The sequence below is a fragment of the Megalops cyprinoides genome, chromosome 17 (genome assembly GCF_013368585.1).
Source record: "Megalops cyprinoides isolate fMegCyp1 chromosome 17, fMegCyp1.pri, whole genome shotgun sequence".
NCBI lineage: Eukaryota > Metazoa > Chordata > Actinopteri > Elopiformes > Megalopidae > Megalops > Megalops cyprinoides.
This window is the reverse complement of record NC_050599.1, coordinates 9,983,292-10,010,601: the sequence shown is the minus strand read 5'-3', so window position 1 is coordinate 10,010,601 and position 27,310 is coordinate 9,983,292. Positions and strand designations below refer to the sequence as shown.

Genomic DNA, 27,310 nt, shown 5'->3' with positions numbered 1-27,310 from the left:
TGTTGCTTATGAGCATGTACACCTTATTTCTGCGATCCTCAGATGATGCAGTGTATTCATGCAATCCTTAGTGCAGGATAGATGAAAAATGATCACTGAAGAAAGAGAAGGAGAGAAGCAAATGCCAACAGGACACTTTCCAAAATCCTCCATCTATAAAACCATCTTGCCCTTGGTGATGACCTATCTCACTGTGAAACTGCAGCAAGTCCAATTTCCATAAAAACAGATGGCATTGTACCATGAGACAAAAAAAAAATCCTCTGGAAATTGCATTATTGATCGATCTCAGAAAATCCATGTAACACATTAGTAAGATTGGGACAGTTCCTCATCCAATATAAAGAAAGCTGTTTAAAAAAATTAAGCTCCTCCAGGATTTGAGCCTCAAACAATGTTAACTTTTGAGAGTTTAGGAGTTCTCTTTAAATTCATTAGGATTCATCTCACATTTGGCAGTGGTTTACATTATAAGTATCAAAGATCTGCTGAGCCCATATTTCACACTGACCTGTCCAATCAATCAGGTTTTTCTTTTTTTTTTTGTTTTTTTTTTACAGTGGGCCAAACTGTTGGCAATTCCTGTTGCCAGGGAGATGTCATTGTGCCTGAAACAAAGCTGAATAATTGTGCTAGCACAGTCCAAGTGGTGAATACCTTTTATTTGTTAGTGTACCTAGGCAACAATGGCAAACCTAGGCAAAAATGACTTGAGATGCTTCTATGCTTTAATGTACACGTGAACTTTGGCTGAGGAGTTCAATCGTAATAAGTGGAGGCTGACAACTGCCTGATTAAAAAAATCTTTAAACTAAAGTACTTTTAGTACTAAAGCAGCAAATCATTTAGGCCAATAGACAGAAGTGTGACTCAATACTGTACACAACTTTCTGAAATATCCATTAGAGCAAAATGGGGGACATGAAATTAAAATTGATTTTTCTTACATGTCCTAATCACAACAGGGCATATCCATAAGAAAAAAGAGAGGGTCATGACATTATATGGCAGCAACAGAGCGATCTGAACCAATAATAGCATTTTTCAGGTGAGCCAGGTGAGCATAATATTTTGATTGGTTCAATCAAGTCAGTGATAGATGGCTCTGGGTAGCTCCACCCATTATGGTGTTCACAAAACCTCACACTCAGGCTTTTTTATTTACGTTTTCTCCATTTACATGCTTGCCTGACAGCATAGAGCACACCCTGACAGGCACCATGGAAAGTATGTTGCTGAATGTATTGTGTGTTTACAAGCTGGTACTGTAGAGCTACAGATTTGGTGTGTGACCTTGGCCTTCATTTTTAAAATCCTTTTGATACTTCCAGAAAAGATTCAATAACAAAAAAAAAACTCTGGTGAACACTATATGCGTGAAACAATTTTCCAAGCAGTAATTCTACTGTTGTTAGCCTATGTCACCATGCAGTGTTAACTTGATATAGTACACCTACCAGTTATACACTGAATCCAGAAACCCAGGAACATCTTTTTCATGTCAAATTGAGATCTTCCTGCCCAACTCAAGACATATTAATGTGAAACCAGCAGAGAAAGCGAGAGATGAAAATTGCCTCAGTGCCAGAGGAAACTTCTGATACGATTTGCGTTACACTCCTTTGAGAGAAACCCTTAAGGCCTAACAGCTCATGAATACACAGAATCAGGTACAGCACTGCCTCCTAGACAATGGCTTTCTTTCTGCTACACAAACAATAGTGGATACTATACTCTATTCAGGCATCAACAAACTGTGTGACATCATGGCTAAAATAGTATTGTGTGTATGCAGTTTTTATTTACAATTTTCTCTCTCCTGTAATGCACACTAACATTTACGGGTTACCACTTTATATGCAAGTATTTCACCTGCTTTATTCCTCGCATATATTACAATTACAGCATCACTTCTGTGGCTCATATAGGTTAGTATCCATTTACACTTGAGGAATTCAGGTGAAGCACATTACAAAAGGACAAAGAGGCAGAGCCCTTTTCAGAGGTTAGAACCCTGTGACATTCTGGTCCTAAGTTCAGCTCCAATAGCAGATAAAAACATTTACATACATGATAAAATATGCTAGTGCTTTGAAGAAATATCACCTGAAAACCATATGCACCATGCTTCCCACAAAATATATCTTTACTGATACATAAATGATGAGTTGGTCTTATGAACTTTTCCTCTACTCATGTTAACATGACTCCATTTTCCAAAAGGACATTGGCCCAAGAAACAAATTTCATCTGTCAGCAATCAAACAGGTGGATCGATCAGGGCAGATGGATGTCAGATCTGATATGTTCACAGATGCTCTCAAACCACTGGAATCCAGCTATAACTTAACCCTAGCTCACTAACCACTATACCATGCTTGCTGTCAAGTCCAAACAACCTGATCTTTGACCTGACAGAGAGCAAAAATTACAGAGCCAGACTTTGGAACCATTAGTGCTTCTCCCACTGCAGAGCCATGTCTCAATGATGCTGCTCACAAATTAAGTTGACCTTTCAGTTAATCATTGTAGCCAAATGCAAATAATCATCATATACTGGACACCACTCAAACAAAGAAGGCATCCGATGCCTGCTACCCAACAGCTGTTTATGAAAACAGCCAATGTAATATAACAGGGAAATATGGGTCTATAATTCAAAATAGTAGAAAAGCATATAGACATAATGAACTGAAACTGCCATGACCAGCTGTCTTATCTGACTAGCACTAGAAGGAGAAAAGTGTGACATGAACATGAATCAATACACTGATTTATGACCTTGCTCTTTTGTCTTTCACAATGAAAAGTGGTTAGTTAGTTTCATTTTAACCTACTTGATATAGAAAATGTGACTAACATTGACAGATTGTATAACACCATGTTCAGATGAATTAATTACAGTGTTTTTAGGCTGGGCTGTTTTCTAACTCTGGGATACTATTAATGACTCTGCAACTGTGGAAACCCCTATCCTTTGTACTCTAAACTGCCAGTGTGGAGGGTGTAATCATTGTTTGCTGAATTACTAAAGGTATCTTAGGAGGAAAGCAGCAGGGAAACAAGGTTTAGTGCCCAGTGGGGGGTATTAAATCTAACTTCTAGTGTGGTTTTTCCTTAGCTTTGAGAATAGGATTTATGCAAGTGTTGCATGTTTTTTTTTCTTGAACATCATCTCTAATTTGTCAGACAGTGAAAAACGCTGTATAACAAAACATCTGAACAACAAAAGTTTAAATAAATTTGTCACTCATAGGGATGAGAGTCAGAGCAGTTAGATGATACTGAGATGATTCAAAGCATTCGCCTCCATGTATGCATGTTTGCCTCTCTCAGTAATGCCTCTTAACTTGCATGAGATTATATGAAATGCACAATACCTGAAACACATGTGTTAAGTTCCTTTCATGTAATAGTCCCTATTTCAGGTAAGTGAAGTGTCTTAGCAAAACAAAAGGTGGGAAATACAGATGTCTCCCAACATAGACAGCTTTTTAATAGTTTAATAGTTTTTTCCAATGAACATATGTTTATATATTTTCCTATTTGGTTCCTATTTTCCTATTTAGTTGGAAAAAGACAAGGCTTCACCTCCACTGCTACAACACTGAAGCAAGGAAAAGGTTGTCACAAAAAGCATTTTCCGCTTTCCTTCAGATGATTCTTTATTATTAGGCTTTATAACAGATCTGCAGGGGAGATGAAAAACAACAGATACTGATTTAAAGTTGCATAACGAATAATGGATTAAGTTGGTTTACATAAACATGGATCACCACCAATGCTTGCAATCCTGAGCCAAATGAAAATGAAGCCTAAAATCATTTCTGAATATAATATTAAACATCCCATCAAATCTGATGCTTAATAAAAAAAGTCTTTTGGACAAGGACACAAAACTAACCCCCCCCCCATTAATTTTACGATCTAGTTCATTATTCATATGCCTAAATCAATTTCCAGAGAGTGGTGATAAATGTGTATGTTGGTAAAAATACATGTGGACTCACTAATAAATTGCTCAGCCTGATGAATGTAGCCTACAGATTGCGACACAGCTTGCTGTAAGACCGTAACCCCGATCGAAACCGGCACGCTGCTATTTTCGATAAAGTAGGTTAAGGCGGATTTAAGAGAACATCCCCTGGTTTTTTTCCCCTCTATGAAACCATATGAACCACATATTCCCAGCTATATTCACAGCATACATGTCATATACTCCTCTAAGAACCCCCAAACAGAGAACTGCAGACTGACTTTGAGCAGGCAAAAAAAAAAACCCCTTGCCTTAAGGATTTTTCAGGACAAGGAAAACACATTTAAAGTCACTGGAGTGTTTCTTGTCCGTGCTGGTTTAGGCAGCTCAGACTCCGCCATTTTGGCGGTGCTCATTTTGCACTGTGAGAGGCCTGATGAAGCATTTCTGCTGCCCCGGTGAGCAAAGAATGCAAAAGTCAGGAGAGGTCATCCCTGATTCCCGTCGATGTATGGATATGGTAATCGGAGTCCCGGCTTTTGTCATGCAATCTCTTCTCATCACTCAAAAAAAGTGATTCACACACAACTCAAATAAGCAGAGGGAAACTAAAGGTTATAAATCTAAAAAAACTGACCTAAACTTGAAAAGCAAGTATCTGAAAGTAACAATTTATGAAAACACATGCAAATTACATCTAATTAATTAAATTCATCAAGGGTAACACAATTCACCAGCTACATCAACTTTGTCCCAATTTGTTTTTAAAGTGATAAAGCTGTCATACCATTTTGTGTAAAGGTAAAAATGGCAAATCCACTTGTGGATTGTCAAATCCCTATTTCTAACTTGTTCCCTTCTGACAGAGCGAGGTTTTTCCTCACTGCTTTTCAGACACTTCATTCAAGGTTCTGTTGTTGACCTGCGCTCTGAATGCAAAGTCCTACCCCCTCTTCAGCTCTCTGCCCCCCAGTCACCTTTGTCTTATAGAGGCCCCTTAAATTTCTGCACATGACCGCTGAGCCTTCTCACTAGAGCACTGATAATCCTGGGGCTTTTAAATCGCTTCATGTGTCCCTGCAAGCCCCTCACCCCAAAACCTGGGAGCAGACCGACAGTTACACAACGCAGCTTATAACTGTCCCACACTTTGCAAAAGACTAATTATCATTAATCATTAAGGCAAAATATCACACAACAAGTGCAGCTTTAGAGGAACATCAAATAAACATGCATCCTTCAAGCCAGTATGTGTGTGTATGTGTGCGTATGTATGTGTGTTTGTGCATATCTATGTGTGTGTGTGTGTGTGTGTGTGTATACATGTGTGTAAAATGGCACAACCTAAACGCTTTCCTCACCTGGTGCCTCACTCATAGTTCCCCACTGGACAGGACAGCACTCGGTGTAGTTGTGCTCCTGCTACACCTCGGTTAAATGACTTTAGGTTCCCCCTTGGACTGCCTACATTCCACAGAGCGCACTGCAAATCCTCAGCAGGTCAGGAGCAACGGAAAGGCAAAAAAAAATGTACAAAAGCACAAAAGCCACACAACAGGGCTAAAAAAATGGACACACGGGCGAACACACAGGAAAGAATCCCAACACAGTTTAGTTTCTCTGGGGAGTCCCCTGGGAAAAGGAGAAGGGGGAGAGAGAGAGAGCGAGCGAGCCAGTCCCCCAGAGACCGCTGCGAGGAGTCGTGATGTGGTCTCTCCCCCCAACGCAACCGTGCGACCGAGCGCGATCAGCCCCGTCAGATGAAATTTCAGCAAGCGATTAGCGCGAGACTTCCAATGGTACTTCGCCGTGACATACTGTGTTAGCGGGCTGAGCGGCTTAGCGGCGGCTAAGCCAGGAGTAACTGGTCAGCAGTGCCAACAGCTGTCTGCCACCCAACCCCATTTCCATCACAGAGGGAAGACAATACAGGGGCTTGGACCTGTCATCTATGCTATAACTCAAAGGGGAAGAGGACACAAAGGACCCTGGCTTTTGTTGTTTTTGCCCTCTTTGCCATATACTTAACCGTTTATGCTGCCAAAAGGAGGGCCGGTGTTATGTAATGGTGATTTTGCTCGGCTTTTCCAGAACTGTGTATCATTACGTGGCTTCATTTCATTTGCACGAGGGACGATCAAATTTATTTAGTCTGTTTGCTTCTCTCCTGAACACTTTCTGTGCCCTGAGCAAACTTTGAAAGGACCCTTGTTCCCTGAGATAGATTTTTTTTCTGCAGGCTTCACAGAACCCTCACAGTGATGCAAAAAGTTTCAAATCAATAAAGCTGAAAATGCCCTAAATTCAGAAGTGCTCACTATTGTGTTTAAAAGTTACAACAGAACAGTGGTGTGCAATCTTTCTCCCCACACAGAACCACAGAACTAAAAGCGCCCTTCCCTTTATGAAAAGAAACATACCCAATTAGATTCAAAATCAAAATTGCAATTTCCAATTCAATACACACATATTGAAACAGTGGCCACTTTTTTCCTTTTTTTGGGGGGGGGGCGGGGGCATTCAAGTGAAAACATGCACAAAAAGCAGACTTTCAGGAAAAATCAATGATGGTGCCATTACATGCCTTAATTACAAGAATTTTAATGACAGATTTCAATTCTTATTTGTTTACATTTTATAGGCAATTGAACTCTGACATGAATGAGCTCACATTATCACCTGTTTATAACACTAGGTACTAGACTAGAATACTACACTAGACTCAAGGTTAAAATAGCAAACAGCAGTGCCTCTGAGATTCACATCTTCTAGTTACAACATCAGTACTCTAACCACAACTGTGTGTGTATGTATATGTATATATAAAAGTATATATATTAAAGAAATTCATCTTCAAACTGACCTGGAGAAATGTGATTTTACAAGCACCAAGCTCAGACCTCATTTACTGTAGGTGCATTAGGGAATTGTGTGGTTATATATGATCTAAATATCTTTGTAAAATTAATGAGTTTCAGCACTCTGGTCACTGATACCCCTTGAGACCCAGTACAATAGCCTCGCTGCCTCTATTGCATCAAGCTTATCATTTTTGTTACTGAAAGCTAACTTATTTGTTATGTTCCCATTCTATACTTAATCCATTTTCATCAAGTTTGGAATGTCTGGTGTGTTGGGTCTAGAACTCCAATCTTGCTATAGATGATGTCTTTATGTCTGTGAACGGCAACAAAAAACAGGCTTGTATTTATATTATTGACTGAGATATTAGGACCAGGAAAAAACTGTTGGCAAAAACTGGAATTAAATTTAGCATAGACATCTTCTCTCCATCCCTGAAATACTGTGGTAAATGGTGTCTGATAAACTGATAAATAAATCTAAAAGTAAAGCAAAAGTATACACCATTAAAAAATACACACCAGTGCGTACTTAAGCGTAAAAGAAGGCCAGATGAAGACTGTACCCTGAAAAGGTCTATAGTAGCTGTCTTGAATCACTCCACACATACATACATACACACGCACACGCACGCACACACACACACACAAACATACAACCACAGCAGCCAAGTACATATAAAGCTCCCTTTGTCCTAAACCCACAGCTCAAGACAATAAGCAATAAAATAAACAAGGAAGGGGACAAAACACTTTCATTAAGCTGTCTGGAGCAGAAAACTGTTACTCAAGCCTTGTTGATGAAATCTTTCCTGTCTATCAGACTAAGCTGCTTGCTGGCATTTGTCAATGAAGGACACGGAAGCCCAATATGTATATATGATTTGGAAAGCATAGATTAAATCTCTCCTGTACCGAGTGGTCTGAAAATTATTGGAATGTTCCGCACCTATATCATCATACCTAACACCACCATATCTGTAACTGTGTCCATAGAAAAGCAACACCAAGCCCATATAAATCTGAAAATGCTTTCTGATACCCCGATTCTACTATCGCTTACAGTAGCCATTCGTACAGGTTAGTAAACTGCTGCCTCATGCTGTAATACATGTTGTGCCAATGTGGCTAGTACTATGTTCTTCACAAAAAACAATACATTTCTCACATGGATCTCACAAATGAACCCAGTTCACATTCTTTCATGCATCTAAAAAGCCTAAGGCAAATTATTGATCATTTTTTCAAATCCTCAACAGGCTGTTTTGGTGTAGGTCACATGACCTGAGGTAATGGATGTAAAATAAACTGACAGTTACTCATCCCGCCCTCTGAGCAAATCAGTAGTAAGCTGCTGTAAACAATGTCAACTAGACGAAGGTCGACTTTAACAGCTACAGCCACATTCAGTACAACGTCATCAGATCAGAACAGAACAACCAATACAGACAGCCTGTTCAATCGACAACAATCTTTTCCCAAAGTATTAAAAACGGATCACTAACAAGCCATCATTTGAAGGTGTGTGAACATGCATGTGAATTTGCTGTGTGTACGTGTGTGTGTACCAGTGTGTGTGTCAGTGTGTGTGTGTGTGTGTGTGTGTGTGTGTGTGTGTGTGTGTGTGTGTGTGTATGTGTATATGTGTAACATTTTTTAAGGCCAACCAGCAAAGCCATCACTGCAATATGCTTTAAGTCATAATGGTCTTTCCAGGGTCGGGAACTGTGACAGGCAGTGCCGAGTCTATTCTGGCCACATCAACCTCAATATCTTAGACATGTGATCACCCCATAGGACTGTCATTCTGACACTCATCAGCTTCTTTTTAACACAACACACACTGGGTTAAAGAAGCACTCCACATTTACCAAGTGGATACATCTACCAGGCAAATTAATTCAAAATGAAACAAAATGGATAAAGCTATTTTTTGGAACAATCAATAGCCTTTAATAGCATTCCTTTAATTCGTTTTGACTTGTCACTAGCGAGCGCAAGTTAAAAAAAAGCAAGATATTAAAGATATGGGATATAATAATATGGGATAAGGGAATACCAGACTAAGATTCAAAAAGTATTTCATTTTTCCATGTATTTTGAATGCATTTTGACAAGAATAATCTGGGTACCAAAAAACTTTTCAGTATGTAGCAGCTGTCCACAGAGCCACCTGGGAATCAAGCACATGATAATTCAGTCCAGGTCTCATGTGGTCTCCCAGATGCCACAGATCTCCAGCAGAACATGTACTACAGAATGCACTAGTTGTACAAGTACAAAATCTGAGTGCTATAGCCCCTTAAAGACTGCATAACAAGACAGTAATATATACTTAGCAAGGTGTTTGTACCATCCTTAAGTGCAAACTGTAGTCCTTTATGCTTAGCATGCAGTTGCAGGCCCTTCCAAATAATCCCAGTAGACAGCAATAAACCCACAGCTTTAAATTAAGATGGCGCATTAAAACACTGGTACAAACTTTAAAGGCTGACTTGGCAAAACCCCTTGAATGGGAAATAATTGATACACAAAGCAATTGCAGAGTAATAATTTAGAACTTTCTTATACATAATGGCAGAGGTAAAAACAAAGGAAAGTATTTGATGGCAAAGCTCAAGTTCAGTTCTCTCATCCTAATCACCTCAGAAAGCTTGCCTCAACTCAGGAAAGATTAAGGCTTCAAAGACATGCAAACACGAAGGCCTGCCTCTGCCCCAGATCTGATGCGGATGGGAAACTGTATAGAAAAAGGTCCTGGGGTACAGTTTTCTCTATTGTTTGCCAAAACCACTGGCTTCTAAGCCACCTTTTGATGTTGATTTTTTTTTCCTGGCAGGAGCAAGATTTCTCTGTAAGCCCTGTAAATGAGTGAGAGCAGTACAGGGTGAGAGCTACTGACCCACTTCATCCTGAGCCTACCCTGTGACATCAGCATGCCCCCAGGCCTACGACAATGACATGGGTGTCACTGCCAATGCCTCACACAGCTGATCTGATTCTCCTGCCGTTTCCAGGTCTGCCGGTCTGACAGGTGAGGAGCAGCAGTCAAACTCACTCTGAAAATGGCAGTAGCATGACACTACGGAAGTGAAGACAGCCACTAGGGTTCGCCGATGGTACCAGTATGGATGACGATAGTGACATTTAAAAATTCCATCTGCATTAAAATCATATGGACATTGTTTGCTTCAATATAAATGCATGTTAAAATACTTGAACTCATCATGATGAACAGTGATTTGCTGTGAATGGACTTCCTTGCCAGCATTTTAAAATTCACTTTAGCAGAGAGAGCAGAGTGAGGAAATTTGTGCTCTTTCTACAATACTGTGTAAAGTAAACTAAAGCCTGTTAACCCCATTAGCCTCTCCCATTGGTGGGAGAAATGCCAGCATTTTTCACTTGCCATTTTCTTAACTCACAACAGAGGAAAGGAGTGTAAAAAAAACGTAACTGCTCTCAGTCGTATAAAAAATTGAAGGGCAGAGAGTACATAATGTATTGATTTTTAAAACGTGTTGACAAGAAAATGGATGACATCATACCAAAAAAATGAACTGTGTGGCAAATTTTGGGTCTCAAACAAAATGACACAGTGAATATCAGAAAGGATGACAGAGTAAAAGTGTTTGCCTAAAATGAAGAAAGAATACTCAGAGCCTTTGTGGAAAAGAGAAAGCAAAAGCTATAGCAGTGTCATCACATACTGACCTGCATGCCACTGTTTCACTGAGCCTGTGTTTTTTTAAGCAATCATGTACTACCTTTTTATTGTTGTAACCATCTTGCGTGGCCTGTGCAAAGTGTGGAACCAACCGAAGGTACATAGAGAAGGTAGCATAGCTAGCACCTGCTGTTTCCAGCTAGCTAGTAAAGGAGAGTTTAAGTACAACTGCAGACACTGCCTGCCCTTCTGGTCTTGAGCTTTTCACACTCAGACCCAAAACGTATTTGCAAATTAGCTGTCAGCTATCTTGACGCTGATAATGATCATGCGATGGAAATATATGTGTGCATTTAAACACAAACAACACTGAAATAAAATATATTTCTGCAGCCTCTATTAGTATTTTTCCCTGTTATTTTTGTGAGCCATCTTTGCTACCTTGTAGTTTTGTTCCTAGTAGCTACTTTCACACCTGCAGCTGATAGAGGGAGTATGGACAGAGTCAAGGCACAACAGCAGTCTCTACAAATGGGATATCAGCCACAGCCTGGGCTGTGTGCTACAGCAGGTCTTCATTAAATATTATTGTCTGACCCCTATTATGGCTACCATCGGAGCACGTAAAATGACCGTCTGGTGTGTCCAGCTTCAGGTTGCACGGTGTTGTCCCGAGCCATCTTTCTAGCAAGTCACCTACCTGAGATAGACAGCCATGCAAGGTTGTTCACGTGGGAAGTGGTAATGAGAAGCCTGGACTGTCATGAGTATTGTCAGCCAATCAGGGCAATGGCTCATGAATATGAATGACCATATGCGCTACTACCACTGAAAATGACCTACCTTTCTAGGACACAGTGTCACGTGTGTGTGTGTGTGTTTTAGGAAATGACAATTTTTAATTGAAAAATGTATTTTATGTGTTTCTTAGATTCCAAAGAATGATTAAATGATGAAAATTACAAAAAAACCCTGTATGGCCCCATTTAACAATAAATAATATATTTAATGATAAAATGATCATTGAGCAGCTAGTTGCTGCTGAGGTGACACTGTTCTGCCTCTACAGGGGGAAGCATTGAATATCCTGTGATGATCGGATGAAGAATCCAACTCAAATACTTTTGAATGCACGACTCGGCAGAAAGTATCTGGATATGCGCTGGGTGATTTTTAAGGTGCAGGCTTTATAATGGCAAAAAAAACCAAAAAAACACCAACATCGGACACAGCTTTTCAGCTAAAACTTTCAGTAATAGTTTTGGGTATACTGCACCAGGAATAAAAGCAAGGTTTCCTCTCTTTCCTGCAATAAAGAAATTGACCAAACAAACAAACAGACCAAGTGCAGCCTTATTAGTCAGGATAATGTATGCTGACTGTGTCCCCCTGCAACACTGAGGATCTCTTCAGCCTTTTGTTTAATTCATGGAAGGCCGCTAAATGAAGCACGACTCAGTGAAAAGTTCATGCTTGCCACAGACAGTTTCCTCTCCATCCATTCCCACAAAGAAAGGCCTTGGACTCCCTCTCTCTCTCTCTCTCTCTCTCTCTGCAAACTCAAGCCTCTGAGGACACAAAATGTTGCTTAGCACTAGCTGCAGGTGGGCGTAACCATATGCCATATGCTAAAAAGTACAGTGAAGACGCAAAAGATCTGCCCACATCGCAGAGCAAGTCACGTCTGACTACAGCTATCATCGGTCACCATAACTACTGACCTTTTGCCCCTGACATTCAGCGATGTTCAATGCAGCAAGAGTGATCTAAGATCAGTGCTCCACAAGCAAGCATTTAGCAGCCATGTTAAATGCTCAGTAGAGGTGCACTGACCAGAGATTGGTGTGGATAAAGAGGAGTTACAGACATCTAGACTTAAACATTTTATAGTAAAAGGTCCAGCGCTTAATCAACAACTCCTCTGAAAAGGGGTTTATACTCATTAATGGAGACAGAACCACACAGAATCTCACAGTGCCCGAGCACTCTGTTACAGTTGGTGTTGAGGAGAAATGTTGAGCAACCATTTGGACAAATTGTACACAATATACAAACAAGGTATAATCAAGCTAAATAAATGGATATGGATCTATGATAAGATATTCAAGATACTGTGGACAGCACCATCTTGTCTTATCTAACCCTTTGGGTAGACTGTCTGCACTGATCACAGAAGGTTGACAGTTTGATCCTGAGCAGAGTCATATGAAAAAAGAAGCCCATTACTTAGCATTAAAAGAGATGAACAAGACTAAAGGCTTCTAAAGTATAGCCATGACCAGACTATTAGGTTGGATCCACTCTGTCCATGGACCAGCAGATGCACCATGCATGTTACAGTTTTCAATCCTCCCATGTATTTGAGAAAGCTTTCAGGTAATTTAATGCATATTTGCTTATGCATACATGGCTTTTGGAAAAGTACTTAATATGGTGGCCAAAGTCCACTGAAATTTTAAGCATTCTAGATAGTATGCAAATATGTTTATTGGAACACAGTTTAGCTTTTCCTGGTTTGCTCCAACCATCACACGCAGCTGGTCAGGTGATAGGGCCTTTTATACAGGGCATGTGGGAAATGGAGTTCCACACAACTCCCCCATGATGTCACACCATAAATTATTAATAATCCGATAATCTGATCTCCACTTCCAAAGCCAATGATGGAATCATCTCGGGAAGCTGCAGCAACAGTGCCGTAGTACTGCACGCCCCCAAAGCAGGCACCGAAGCGTGAAGCTTCAGCTGCTGCCGTCTAATACTGGACTGCAGAGCCAGTGTTGCAGAGAGGCAGAGGGGACAACAGCAAGCCTGCCAAAAAATACAACTTAAGTGGCTGAACTCAGCACTTTCCCCCCAAGTTACAAGGATACAGACGGTATTACAGCTGACATTTGAACAAATCAGAAAGACTTATAATATTACAGGAATGAACATGGCACTCCTGAAGCATAACAATTTGAGCCATTCCAGGCTTTACCTGCAGTCTACCTAAATCAGGGTAATGAGTGGAAGTGTCTGTTGACAATTTAAGTCATAAAAAGTAATTCGTTTGAAAATATAACAGCTGCTAAGTTAAAAAAAAAAAATTCTGAGCTTTTAAGTCTTGCCATACTTATTAGCACCAGAGCTGCACACATAAGCCACAGACAGAAGACAGAATTGTAATCCTGTACGTACAGGAGAGATAGCAATAGAACTGTTACTGAATTATATGCACCATTTACATTATTAAGGATTACAATGAGCTTTAGTGGAGCAAATGCATTCTTCACAAGTCTGATTACCATGAATATTATTATTCGAGATTGCCTTCTGCTGTTAGGTGTCATTTCAGTCCTTATTTGACCTGTTCAGTGTACCTGCACCCTACCGCACTATTCTGAATTTTTCATGTTTATTCACTGCTGGAAGTAGGCTGGCAGGTGTGAAAACACATCATTGCAAAGGCAAATTATGAAAGTGAGAAATGAGCACCAAGTTGACCTGTTGTAAGGCCTGTGGGTGCTTATTACAGCACCATACTATCCTACTGTACTAAGGAATTCCTTTTTCCATAGTTTTACCCCAATTCTGGTTTTACTTATCTTTACTTATTTAAAAAATTTTTGTTTTGTTATTGTGAATGTGGATGTTGGAAAATCTAAAATGAATGAAACATAGTGTTATTTGGTGTATTAGCAACTAAATCAATAATAAAACTGGTTTAAAACATCAGTATCAGTTTACCAATACAGCCAGATACAGTTTGGATATACTTCAGTTATTGTTAGTTTTAATATTACTATTACTACTATTACTACTACCATTATTATTTCGTTGTATAGATTTTAAGCCTTTTACCAAAACAAAAAAATACTAGTTAAAAATACTAGTTACTACTAATAGCTATCACTGTGTTAAACAGGTAGTCTTTATAAAGGTGATTCTGTCATAGCGATGGAAGTGATCAAAAATGCCTTATTCAGTTTTCCTATCTGAACTGACGTTTTCTCTCTGCACTGCATATTCAGCAAGGTCCCGAGTGACATGCACTATCTGCTTCTCAATACAGAGGAAGGGTTCGCACTCAGTTTCTGCAGAATATTTTTTTCTGGTCAAAGTAGTCTACATTTTTGAGGTACAGTTTTACTGTATCCCCAAAATACCCACCCCCACAAACCCCTTTTCATTTAACGTCTCAAGTGATGCCATGTTATTTCCATACCAAAATCATTTCTATTGTTCATTCACCACCATGTTCAGGATTCACAATTGTGATTTCAATACAAGTTCACTATAAGCATGTACATCAACGCGTGTTAACACGGCATCACTACAAATGAATTTTAAGTGGTATAATATTGACTGTCAGACAGATGAAATTGGGCCTTGAAGGAGACCTCCTACTATTGCATAATCCTGGCACGTTTAAAATTGATTAAGCACTCAGTCACAAAAGCTGAAGGGTTTGAGAAGGAGAGAGAAATCTCCTTAATTGCAATGTGTGGGCTATCAGCAAGTCGCCAGCCCTCAATGTCAAGACCATCATTGAGTTAAATGTCAGTGTGTTGAAGTGGACTCATACAGTAGGCAGTTTTCATGGAAAGCTGTGTGGTGCACACAATCCACTGCTTTCTATGTTTGCTGCAAGACGTAAGACCTGAGGGTATAATTAAGCACAACACAAGAATGCACAGTGTAGAGCATTTCCACCAAATGAAAGTTTCACTGAAAATAATAACTGGACGATGGCCAGACCAAACAACTGCGGGTGGTCTCGTCTTAAAAAAAAAAAAAAAAAACCCACCTGACTACTGCGTCAGCCTACTTTCATTTCTCCTCTGCCACCTCTACCATACACTACACGTCACCATGCAATTTTCATCGCACTCCTGCCCCCCCCCCCCCCCCCCCCCCCACTACTGCCAGCATATCCATGAATCATGAGAAGGGGGAGAGCGAAAAGCAGAGGGTCGTTTTCACCTCCTGCACCACTGCACTCCTCTGAACCAGTGGTGCTCCGCTGGATCAGCGAGGGGTGTGCGGCGCATTGTACAACCCCACAAAAGGGCTGTATTTATATGGAGATTACATCATGGCCCTATGCTGCCGCAGAGGCCCATTGATCATGTATACTCAAGTAGTCTTTTGTTCCTGCACGCCACAGCTATAATTTTTAAAACAATTCAACATCTCTGGACAGGGTTACATGAGTGGTGTTTATTGGGGGTGGGGGGGCTTTTAAAATCAGTCTTGAATCGTTAATGCTAAAACCACTACAGACTATATTATTCTTTCCTTGAAAACACAAAACTTATTTCTTTTGTGTGCACACCACAGAACTGAAACTAGCTTGTTTTTAATAGAGTAGTCTTCCATCTTTGATTGTCCAGCACCTGCACAGGCTTGCTTTTTCTTTTTTTTTTTAGGTAGTTCCATGGGGACACTGAAGGCCATGTGCTGACGCAGCCTGCTCCCGGTCCATCCACAATGCAAACCAGCCAGTCAGCCAATTCAACCCGGGTGACACACTGGTGTTGACATACCCAGCTTGGTCACGTGGGCCACACCCATGCTATCCGGTCGGACCTGTCGCCTGCCGTTTTTCCCGTCGGGAGCAGGCAAGTTAGCAGAGCGAGCCACTCCTCAATAACAAACAAGACAATGCTCACCCACGCCCCAATACCTCCATCGAAGAGGGCCAGGCCCTGCCGACCACACAGGCCAACATCCTATACCTGCCAATCAAAAGACACAGCTGGGAGGGGCAGGTTCTGCATTCATACATGTCATAACTCAATCATTATCAATGTTTTTATATTACCATAATAATGACATATATTATAGCTGCTTACAGAGCGCTGATAAAGTATATGAATGGGGTGTAATGCAAAGTACCCAATTTCTTACAAATATTTGTAGGGAAACTACCAAGTGTAAAGACTGCAGACAAGATATTTCACAATTACTAAAACAATTCAAAAGTTACCTATAGCTCTAATACATGCCTGACACAAAGCTGTTAACGAAAATAAATCAGAATGATATCATAGCTCACTAGCTAGCTAGCTAACTTGCTAACTAAACCCGCAGTTATAATAGGATACTGTTGTTACTAGTAATAACTGGCTGCCTAACTAGCTTTTGTAGTTAGCTAGCTGCTTAGCCACCTTTAACGCTCACATCCAGGTATCACAGTTTATAAATATTGGTACTGTTACACAGTGTCTGACTAATAGATATTTATTTAGTAAAATTTGGTCTTCATTTGCAAGTATAAGTGTATCCCTCTGGAATTCACCTTCTCCTTAGACTTTAGAGGTAGTAAAATACAGTGAAGAGCATATCAGAATTTCAGTGCTTTTCAGTCTCGGTCCTGAGGCCATCCTGTGGGTGCTAGTTTTCATTCCAGCCGTGACTGCAATGTCCCAAGAGTAATGAGCTGTCAATTGCATTAAATTTGACACTAATGAAGATTTTGCCTTGTAAGGTCACATTATGTCAGAAATAGATATACATACAATCAAGAACGAATATCCAATTTCTCATGCACTTCTGTGCACTGTGGCAAAAATGCCTCAATTTGAATAAAGGTTAAATCTGCATTTTTTATTAATTAAGTCAAACCTGCTGATAAAATCTGCTTAAAGACAAAAGTAACATGAGCACTTAAACCCATGCTTTCAATAACCTATAAGGATCAAGAGACCGGTTGGAACAACAAAAACAGAATAAGATAGGAGACAACCAAGAAGTTTCTACCATGTTATTCTGATTACTCTTGCCACCTACTAGTCTCCGTAAGGCTCAGTTTCCACAAGCAAATATTTCAGCAGTACTGATGCTTCTGATGACACAGATAGCATTTTAAAATATGCATTAAGATTTTTTTTTGGTCAGATACATTTATAAGGTGCCACCTCATCATAACAAACATAATAATACATATAATTATACATTATACATAATATAATTCACAAAGGAACTTTAAGTTACTCAGTCTCTCCCTGTCAGATACTTGGTGGATAGAAGCGTAGCCTCCCCGGCACCAGAAGCTGTCGGAGCAGGCAAGTGAAACAATTCTTTGTCCATAGCTGGAAAAAAATTTAGAAGAACTCTACCTTGAGGTAATGGCAACTGATGTATGCAATACTGGCACCTTGGAAATGTTGATTCTGCAGTTTTGTGGTGTATATAATGATTGCCTTGGAGTGTGATCAGCAATAGTGGGGAGATGGCATATGTAATAAAACTGAGGGAATTACTGGTGTGTATCGCAACTGGAAAACTGATGAGAATGGCTACAGCAACACAAACCAATCTCTCTCTGTCCTTGCTGCACTACATTTATATTTCACAGTGCATTGAATCCTTCCCCTATATGCCACATTACTACACAACTCTTAACAACCTTTGGTTGGAAACTGGTTCCATACCAGGGAAAAACCCTAAAGGTCAAATTATTTACATTCAGATGCTTCCTTTGTAGCCTGAGTATCCACCTTTTCTGTTTTAATGCATGACTTCAGACTGTGTCGCATGACATTTTGCATTTCATGTCAGTACCATTAAAGGGAATAAATGCAGTTGTTTTCATGTGACGCTCTTAGATAAAATGGCCTTGTTAGAAAAGACATGGCTGTTTGTTGTTGTGTGCATCTCCAATTGCTGTCCCATTTTGAAGAACGGAAAGTTAAACAGTACCAGCCTTGCATGATCACATGAGTTTATAAGTGCACACTTTCAGATGAGACACCTTAGAATAACAAAAGCTCTTTGAAAGCAGAAGTCTTCTGGGACGTTATGAAAATAAGGTCTTTGATATTCTGTGCACCGGGCAAGGGACAGATAGGACAGACCTATAAAATCACACATGGACTCTGACCCATAGGAGCGGCTGGCAAACATTCAGAAGCTCTTGAAAAACACAGAAATATAGCACAACTTTAAGTGAAATGAGGCCCGTCTCCTGTGTACAGCAATAATATCTTGTCAAAATAAAGATGCACCCTCATCTTTATTTTGACCAGATATAAAAACTGAAATACCACACCCCAAAAAATAGCTGGACTAAATGAATGTTCAAATAAAGCCGTAAAATACCACAAAACTATGAATAAAAAAAACTTCTGGCTAGCTTTGAATGCCAGGTTTCCGCATATGGCCCTTGGATGTGTACAGACAGTGCTGGATCTCGAGGTGTCCTAGTTTTGGAAGCGTGGCGGTGACTCAAAGCCTTCTCTATATGCCCCTCAAGCATCAGACCGACAGCGCCTGCCACCAAATGTCACCATCGCCATCCTGAATACATCCATTCAAGAGGCCAGCTGAAAAGCAGCATACACTTACCAGGCACAAGGGAGGCAGTGTAGTATAGTGGTTAAGGAGCAAGACTTGAAACCGAAAGGTTGCAGGTTCAGTTCCCCACTGGGGCACTGCTACTGTACCCTTGGGCAACGTACTTAACCCACAATTACCTCAGTAAATATCCTGCTGAACAAATGGATTTCATTGTTTAAAAAAAAAAAAAAAAAAACATAACTGATGTAAGTCACTCTGCGTAAGAGCAGCATCTTCTAAATGCCAATAATGTAATGTAATGGCAGTACACCAACTCTTTCAATCCACTACACAGGCAACTTACAAAACTTCACCATTGGCTATGAAATACACAGGTAACAATGACAGTGCTTACCAGTGTCTTACAGAGTGCAGGAAACATGTACTAAGAGGCACAGCCCGGATAGCTGTATTCACATCACAGAATGGATACTGTGCTGATAAGACAGAAAATCTCATCATTGAGAAAATAATATAGGAGACTTGTCGCAGTTTTGTTGTACACTGTAGGTTAACCCATGATGCACGCAAAACAGTCCCTGCCTGACATGTGGGGACATTATCAAGATATTGATGTGCATCTAGTGCATCTTTCCTCCATGGGACCAGCTGAGGAAATGTTAACTGAATTAATAATGCTCCATTATCCCAAATGTAAATGTCTTTACTGGTAATACAAAATTAACAATTACAAGGCCCTCTTAATCTTCTTCAATTTTTCCATAAGTATGCATTAAATTGATTGTTAATTTAATTTGTCAATTTAATAATTCAGTGTAAATCATGTTCTGATTTTAAAAGCTAGCGACAGACCGAGCTAGCTCAATAACTAAAAGTCATAAGGACTAAGACATTTGGGGCAAAAAAAACCACAGCTAGACATTGGCTAACTACATCTGCTGTTCACTTTTTCCCAATGCCTTAGCAGGGCATTATTTAGCTATCAAGGGTTGGTTTCAACACAAACAAAACAAAACTTGCCAGGTAACCATCAGAAACAATTCAAAACAGGGAGAAACATAACTGACTACCATCACCTCTATATGAAAACACAAACTGTAAAAGAAAGTTGAAGTTTGTGCCTCCTGAGCAAATGGTCAGAACTGACCATTTTTAAAAATAAACATGACGCAGTGCCGCTGTCTATAGCTACACAACTGAGCATACAATGAATATGCAGGAATGTACTCTTTGAATAGACATAAAGCCACCCACACAAGGTAATAGGCTGTAGCTGATGTACAACATATTTAATTGATTTGCTTTGGCATTTTAAAAAGCCTTGCAGCTTTCACAAGTGTACCAAAAATGTTCATGAGGGTTTTTACTTGATGCCAATAAGGAAGTATTTGGGGTATGAGCTATTCAGGGGGCTGGACAAGCAAGGGAATTTTAATCAGATTTATCCGTTTATCTGTATCTGTTTATCTGCTATAAAAGATTACAACAACCACCATAAAGCTGTGACATTTTATACGTTCAGCCCTACTCTCAAGAAAGTGAGAGTGGAGCATAATTAACTTACAACAGATTTAATAGCTTCCTCCCTTTTTCAATGTGTCCCATTTTTTTCCCTAAGTTTGCTCTCGTTGCTCATTGGTTTCCCGCCACCCTTGGCACTGTATGACATACATTTCCAGAGCTTCATGAAGTGGAAACTTCTATAGCTGCTCTATTTTGTGCTAACCATCTATCTCACAGTCCTTGACCTGCTGCCTTCCTACCACGGACAGAGGAGATAGGTTAGAGAGGACTGGGAAACAGCAGATAACAATATGCAACCTGTCATGGTACAAACTGTCCCACAGCCAGACTGTAAAGCATCACACTATTTTAGAGGCTAATATCTGCCTTTTCTGAATGCCTGTTCCCTGCCCCAAACAGTAGAGTAGACAGCTTGTTTGCCCCCTGCAAGAGAAGGGGGGTGTCACTACCCGATACTGCCGGTGGTCCGCTTGAACGATGCAGCACACAACGCATCACAGCCTGCCTACCTTTCTGCTTCCTGGACGTGCCACTCTTCTGCTGCTCGTCCTCCTCATTGATGGTAAAGAGTGCTGGGATGGCAGCCCTGCTACCCCCCTTCTTCAGCCGGTCCTGCCTGGCTGCGCTGGCTAAGCTCGGCATCCTGCTGAATCTGGCTAGGGAAAGCCCCCTCCTTTTTCCCCCCCCCCCGTCCTCCCTTTTTTTTTTTTTTTTTTTTTTTTTTAAATAGACCCTGATATCCGGGCTCCCCCTCGGTAGCCGGCTCGGCTAGCGCTCCTGATGCCTGCTCATTTGCGCGTTTCAAACAAATCCCCTTCGGGGGAAGCGCGGGAGCAGCTGACTTACAGCCCACATCCAGTTGGCGAGCGCGCAGAGCGATGACAACGGCAAGCAATAAAGGGGGGGGGGGGGGGGGTTGTGAGATAAAAACGACTGGGCCCTGTAGTTCCTACCCAGCCAACAGGAGAATCTTAAATCCAGAACTGCCGGAGCCAGAAGGATGCTGTAAGTGTGTCCCCTCTCTCCTCTCTCTCTCTCTCCCTCTCTCTCCCTCCCTCTGTGCTTTCTTCCTTTGAGCTTCAGATGCTGACGTTTCCTTCTCAAGGTCTGACCGGTGCACGCGAATCCCAGCGCTGCAGCCTCGTCTGCCTGCCCCAGTCAACAGTCCTACTTGCTCGCCTCTTCTTTTTTTATCTCCTGTCTCTCATGCTGGACGCCGGTGCCCAGGATCTGAAATATTCAGAGGGGAACAAAAGGCAGGAGAAGCCGATCCGTCCTTGTAAATGGTTGCCGGGACGACGGCAGCATGTCAGTGGATGAAACGGCGGAAGCGGGGTCGGCGGGATGTGAGAATGCGTTGGAACGCTTGGCGGCAGCGGCGGTGACGGAGTTTGCTGATGGGGATGGATTGAACCAGCAAGCGGCTGGCAGCGCAGTCAGAGCTGCTGCACCTTGACAGCGCTGCCGCAGGCGTCCCCTCCTCTCTCTCCCCGAGTCCCCGAGCCCCTGCCTTATGCTGGCACCCCGCAGCCCAGAGCTCGCTCTTCCCTGACACGGCCCACAGCGGAGGAATTCAGAGCCGCGGAGACCGTGTCATTACCTGCTCGGAGTGGAGATTTGCCGGCAGGTGTGTGGTTAAATAAACACTGATAGGCGTTCCAGGAGTCAAATGGTCTTAACGCCCATAGCAACTGGCCTGAAACGTCTGGAGACTTGCACAGCTCCTCCCCCCTCTGATCCCCCCCACCACCACTCCTTTGCATTCAAGGTTGTCATGCCAAAAGCAATCTGTTTAGATTACACAGAGACTGCTGAAGCAGGTGTTTAATATTAATGTATAAAATATCAGAGGTCTCAGAGATTATGGACGTAGTCTATATACATATATATGCACGCATAGCTAAGCTGAACCCTACAGAATGGTATTCCCCCTGTAACTTTTTACACTTGTTAATTACTTATTGACCAAAGCTGCAACCATTGTACCTAACCATACTATTTAATGAACTACAGCAGCCTGTTATCTTTATTCAGCAGACTTTTGCATGTTGTTTAAATATTTTTTCCAACATTCTGACTAACTGATTGTTCATGATGGACTGTAATGTGGCATTGAATGTCAAGAAAGGGTAAAAACATGAAAGGACAAACAAGTATAGAAAGAAATCAATATGCCTTAGTGGTTATAAGAGCAATGCCTTTGTGCCATCAGTATGTCAATGATTGGACAAAGTCAGACTACTTGGCATTCCCTGTCTGTGGTACTCACAGCCAGTCATTACTGACAAGACAAGATGCTACAGCCAAACACTGTTAATGATAGGCCACGATCTGTGGGGCTATGAGTCACAACACCTCACCAAGATCTAGACAACACTGCGTGATCATTTTCACGCTGCCACTGCACCAGAAACAGCTCCCAACAATCTATGAATTAGCAGTTCGGCTGTGTGAAGGCGCCTTGTCATTTTGTCAAGTCTGCAGGCCAGGTGACCACACGCAGACCCAGAACTCACCCGTATTTAAAGGCAACAGAGAGAGGTGGTGTCAGCGACACTTTAGGTGGATTCACTAGCAATGGAGCCCAGTCTCCTTTAAGCAATGAATCAAGGTTTTGTGTGGACAACACGGATGGACATCAACAAATGTAGCGCGGACGAGCAGATCGATGCGTTAATTGTAGTGCACAACAGAGTGATCGATGGGGAGGTCCAAGCCTGATGATCTAACCTAAAGCGTCAAGTCACGACGGAATTCCACTTGTAGTGATTGATGGCAAACTGGCCACAAGAAACTGCACAGATGAAATCCGTAGACCGCTACTGCTGCAAGGCCTCCAGGTTCATGGAAGACCTTGATGACGATCATCCGCATAACGCTCCTGTTTTAACAGCTTTCTTGCAAGATGAGAATCAGTCATGCTACGGATGTCCTACACATGTGAGCTGGAATGATGTGCGAGATCTACTTTAGAGCTTAGAGAGCAGAACACAGGTGCTTGTTACAATTGAAGCAATTCAGGTTATGAACCTTGCTCATGTCTTCATTGGCAACATATGACCTGGGCATAGAACCTGCAATCTCCTGGTTGCAAGCTCACTTCCTACTGGTGCATTTTTAGGCAGGACAGTAGATAAAATACATAGCACTTATTTTATAAGCATTTGGCTCCCTTCAAAAAAAAATCACTAATATCAGCAAATCAGTCAGAGAATAAATATCTATGAAATACAACTACATCACTTCCTTCAATAAACAATAAAAACACCACTAATATATAATAATATTCTTGTCCCATGCAGATTTGTAAATTTGCATACTGGTAAAAGTAGAGCACACCTCATTTCACATGCAATTGTCTATCAACTTATCTCTTAATATGTAGATGATACATACATTACAATGCAGACAAGAACTAAACAGTTTACTGTAATTAATCATAAAATAAACAGTAATTCAGAATATGATTGTGATGAACAAAGTCTAGCCACAAACTAGCTTTTAAAAGATCAAAAAACTAAATTTGTATAGGATGCAACTTTCATTATTACAAGGATCATTCACTATTTCACAATGGCGTCTGATGCAGCATTGAAAATATTGACTATAGTTGGGCAATTGTTCATCACACTGAATCCTCCGATATAGAATTGGTGAAGACAGTGGAAGAAAATCAAACAGAACAGGGCGGACACTGCAAGTTTCTATTGTACCTCAACTGTCAATTATTCATCTACTCAATTAATCAGTTACCTCAGTACCTAAATCAATTGCTAACTTGAAAGGTAATATGATAACCTACAAGGCTTCTTCCTCAAAAGGGGTCCAAACTACTTTTATGGATGTAGTACTTTGACTGGTGTTTTGATTGGGTCAGGAATACAAAACACAAAAAGTTTCAATATAGTGGTTACTGGGCCTGTAGTAGATATTTGTGAAGAAACACACATGAGTTGAAATTAATGTAGCAGAATTACACTTCTAAAACAGTCAAAAGAGGTACACAATAACTGTTACCCATGTGCTAATCCTGGCAGAAGTTACACTGAGTGCCATCCCTGGTGTGCATGTGGTCTGCCATTTAATCTTTACTTGATGTCAACTCACAAACTCGTTTACCCTATCAATAGCAAATCAAGTTGTTAATTGTACTAGAATGTCTGTTTATTTCAGTTTTTGTAGCTCTTATACTGCTGATTTAAATCTTAGGCAAATCCACCTCGTGGCAGGACTGAATGAGGCCTCCCTTAGAAAAATAAAGCCAACTTTTGACACAGAGAATAATGAACACGAGCTTCTAAATTAGAGCAAAGCTGCTTTCACAGCAATACAGTATCATCTGTGAGCATGCATGGTCAGCACTTCCGAGGGTACAGAATGGATACATATTTACTTTTTCATTGACTCTGCCAAACTTGGCCTGCATGAAGAAACAAATTAAGATGCCTGCTCCACATTATCATTCTTCAGCTAACACCCTTATCATGGGTGACTTACAAACTGTCTCTTACAGACAGAATGGACAGTGATGGAACACCAAACAGGACAACATTCCATAACGCTTAAAACCTGCACATTAGATGCAGTGGAACTGACATTCCAGTGTGTTCCTGTTCAAATATTGTCCATGCAATGTATATAAACAAATCTCAAATTAAGGGGAAAACTTAATTCCTGGGTTAGAAAATAATTTAATTTTTCTCTTCAAGAAATCAAAGGAGTCAGGAGTATACTGATCTTTTTTTTTCTATCCTAGGAGGGGGAAAAAAAAAAAACATGCTCCATGTTTCTGCCCGCAAGCTTATCACTGACACATGCCCTAAAATAATTTTCAAGTTATTCAAGATCCAACATAGTATTGTAATTATTTTCAAATGTGTTTTAATGTTGAGTTACAATGGCACATTTAGACTGGGTTTTTACTCTAACCATGCATAAATAATTCATGCTTTATAGAAGACAAATCTGACATTCATAAACTATTCTTAATTTACCCATAGACAATTACCTTCTCCATTACATACCTACATTTCATGCAATCTTCATTTTAACTTGTGAATAACTTTGAATTCTGATCTTCTTGAACAATCACTGCATTCAAACCGAGGAATTACAATGTGAGTCAAAGCTTACATCGTGATAAATTTATGCTTTACAGTGCTTGCCTGAAAGTTTCTCATTCATGATGCACCAACAACAGGCAGAGACAATGTGGCACTAAAAGCATCCAGCCTGGTACATGGCAGATTGTCAAGTTCTTTTGTAACAGAAAGTTACCGCAAATTCTACACATACCATCCACACATACCGTTTTGCATTAATGAACTCAAATGGGACATAGTTTGTGCTGCAGCTCTTACACAACCATATGGACGTTGAAACTGGTTGACTCCATGTTTGTTTGAAACCTGGGGCGGGACCAGAGTAAATGATTAAAGGAAATCAGACACACTCATGCATGCACGCACGCACACTCACACACTAATAGTCCTTAAACGGTAAAATAATCCTCCACCAGTGTACAGCTCAGAGGCAACAGACACTAGAGATCTCTGCAAACATTCATTTAGACATCAGTGTAGCATAGTGGTAAGAAGCAGGGCTTGTAACTGAAAGGTTGCTAGTTCAACTCCTTGCTGGAGCACTGCTGCTGTACCCTTGGGCAAGGTATTCATCTCAGAATTGCCTCAGTAAATATCCATGTGTATAGATGGATAACATGTAAAAACTGTAATGTTTTTAAGTCACTCTGGATAAGAGTGTGTGCTAAATGACAATTATGTAATATAATGTAGAAAATCATGTCTACGCAAATTAACTTGGATCTTAGACCTTGGAATTTGTCCAGTGATGCAGTAGTCTGCTACAATTAAGTGTGTTGCACCTCTTCATCAGATTTTTACAATACAGTCAAAACCAGAGCTTGATTTTTAGGCCCTTTAAAATTAAACTCAGTGACAAGCAAAAAGACAACTCTACAAGAGACCCAGGTCTGCAGACAGGCATTAAAACAAATGCTAATTGTGCTGAGAAACAGGATACTGGCCGCCAGGGTATGTGATATTCTGCTGTTAACAGGGTATCACAAATCCATTATCTGACACCTGAGTGCACACCTATCTGAACACCAGAGGAACCACAACTCCTATTCACCTGCCACTGCTGACAGATCAGACAGGACGAGACAGGACTCTACAGCCCATGGAAAACTGATCTTCCTGATTTCTTTGGTATTTTTTTATTTGACCAAGGATCTGCCAAAAGCAGCCACTTGTATTTTTAAAGATTTACAAGTAAACAAGCTATGTACTTTTTATGCTGATGTAAGACAAATTCTCAAAAATTGGCAACATTTGGTTTATTTCAGCTGCCTCTAGGTAATGGTATAAAAAGAGTCGGGCACTTTCCTCATGTGTGAGCTTAGTAGCGTGCAGATGAAACAAAAAGTCACACAAAACGAAAGACATGTATGTATCTGTGTGATGAAATCATGCGATCCGCATAACTCTGCACGATACAGGTGGCGTGATGGCTTCTTTAATTGCCACGTCCGTGAATTTAATTCGACCATTTGTTGAGAGCATTTGCGTGCCGTTTACACAAATACACTTTGAAAAACAAATATAAGCAGAAGACGGTTAGAATAAATACAAACCAAAACCAAATCGCACCTGATCATGTTACCACATCCCGCAGGCTATTCCCACGGTGTTTGCCCTAGTTTAGACCACATCGTATGAGTCTTCATGTGCGGCGTTCATTAAATGAATTTTCATTCGAAAATGAATAAAAATTAGACTATTACAGTTTTCACCATTAACATTCCACAAGTGTCCTTCATTCACTTTGAATTTAGATACTGTAGGTTGCTCTTCTTGTTATTGTATTTAATCCGCTGTTTCCATGTCTAGTTGTTGGTAATCCCAGTCTTGTGACCAGATCGTGTTGCCTCCAGTCACTTTGCGTCTCTTTGAACTGTTGACGCACTGTGACGCATTC

The 27,310-nt window shown here is 40.7% G+C and overlaps 1 protein-coding gene across 1 annotated transcript in view; it reads right to left on the bottom strand.

Annotated features, from left to right (window-relative positions):
• si:ch73-217b7.1 (ensconsin) overlaps window positions 1-20,973 on the bottom strand; it is a 47,147-nt gene extending 26,174 nt beyond the window's left edge. Inside the window, exon 1 of the mRNA XM_036549704.1 lies at window positions 20,821-20,973. Coding sequence (XP_036405597.1) covers window positions 20,821-20,953 — 133 coding nt within the window. The 5' untranslated portion in view covers window positions 20,954-20,973. The remainder of the gene's footprint in view (window positions 1-20,820) is intronic.
• Window positions 20,974-27,310: the final 6,337 nt, after the last annotated feature.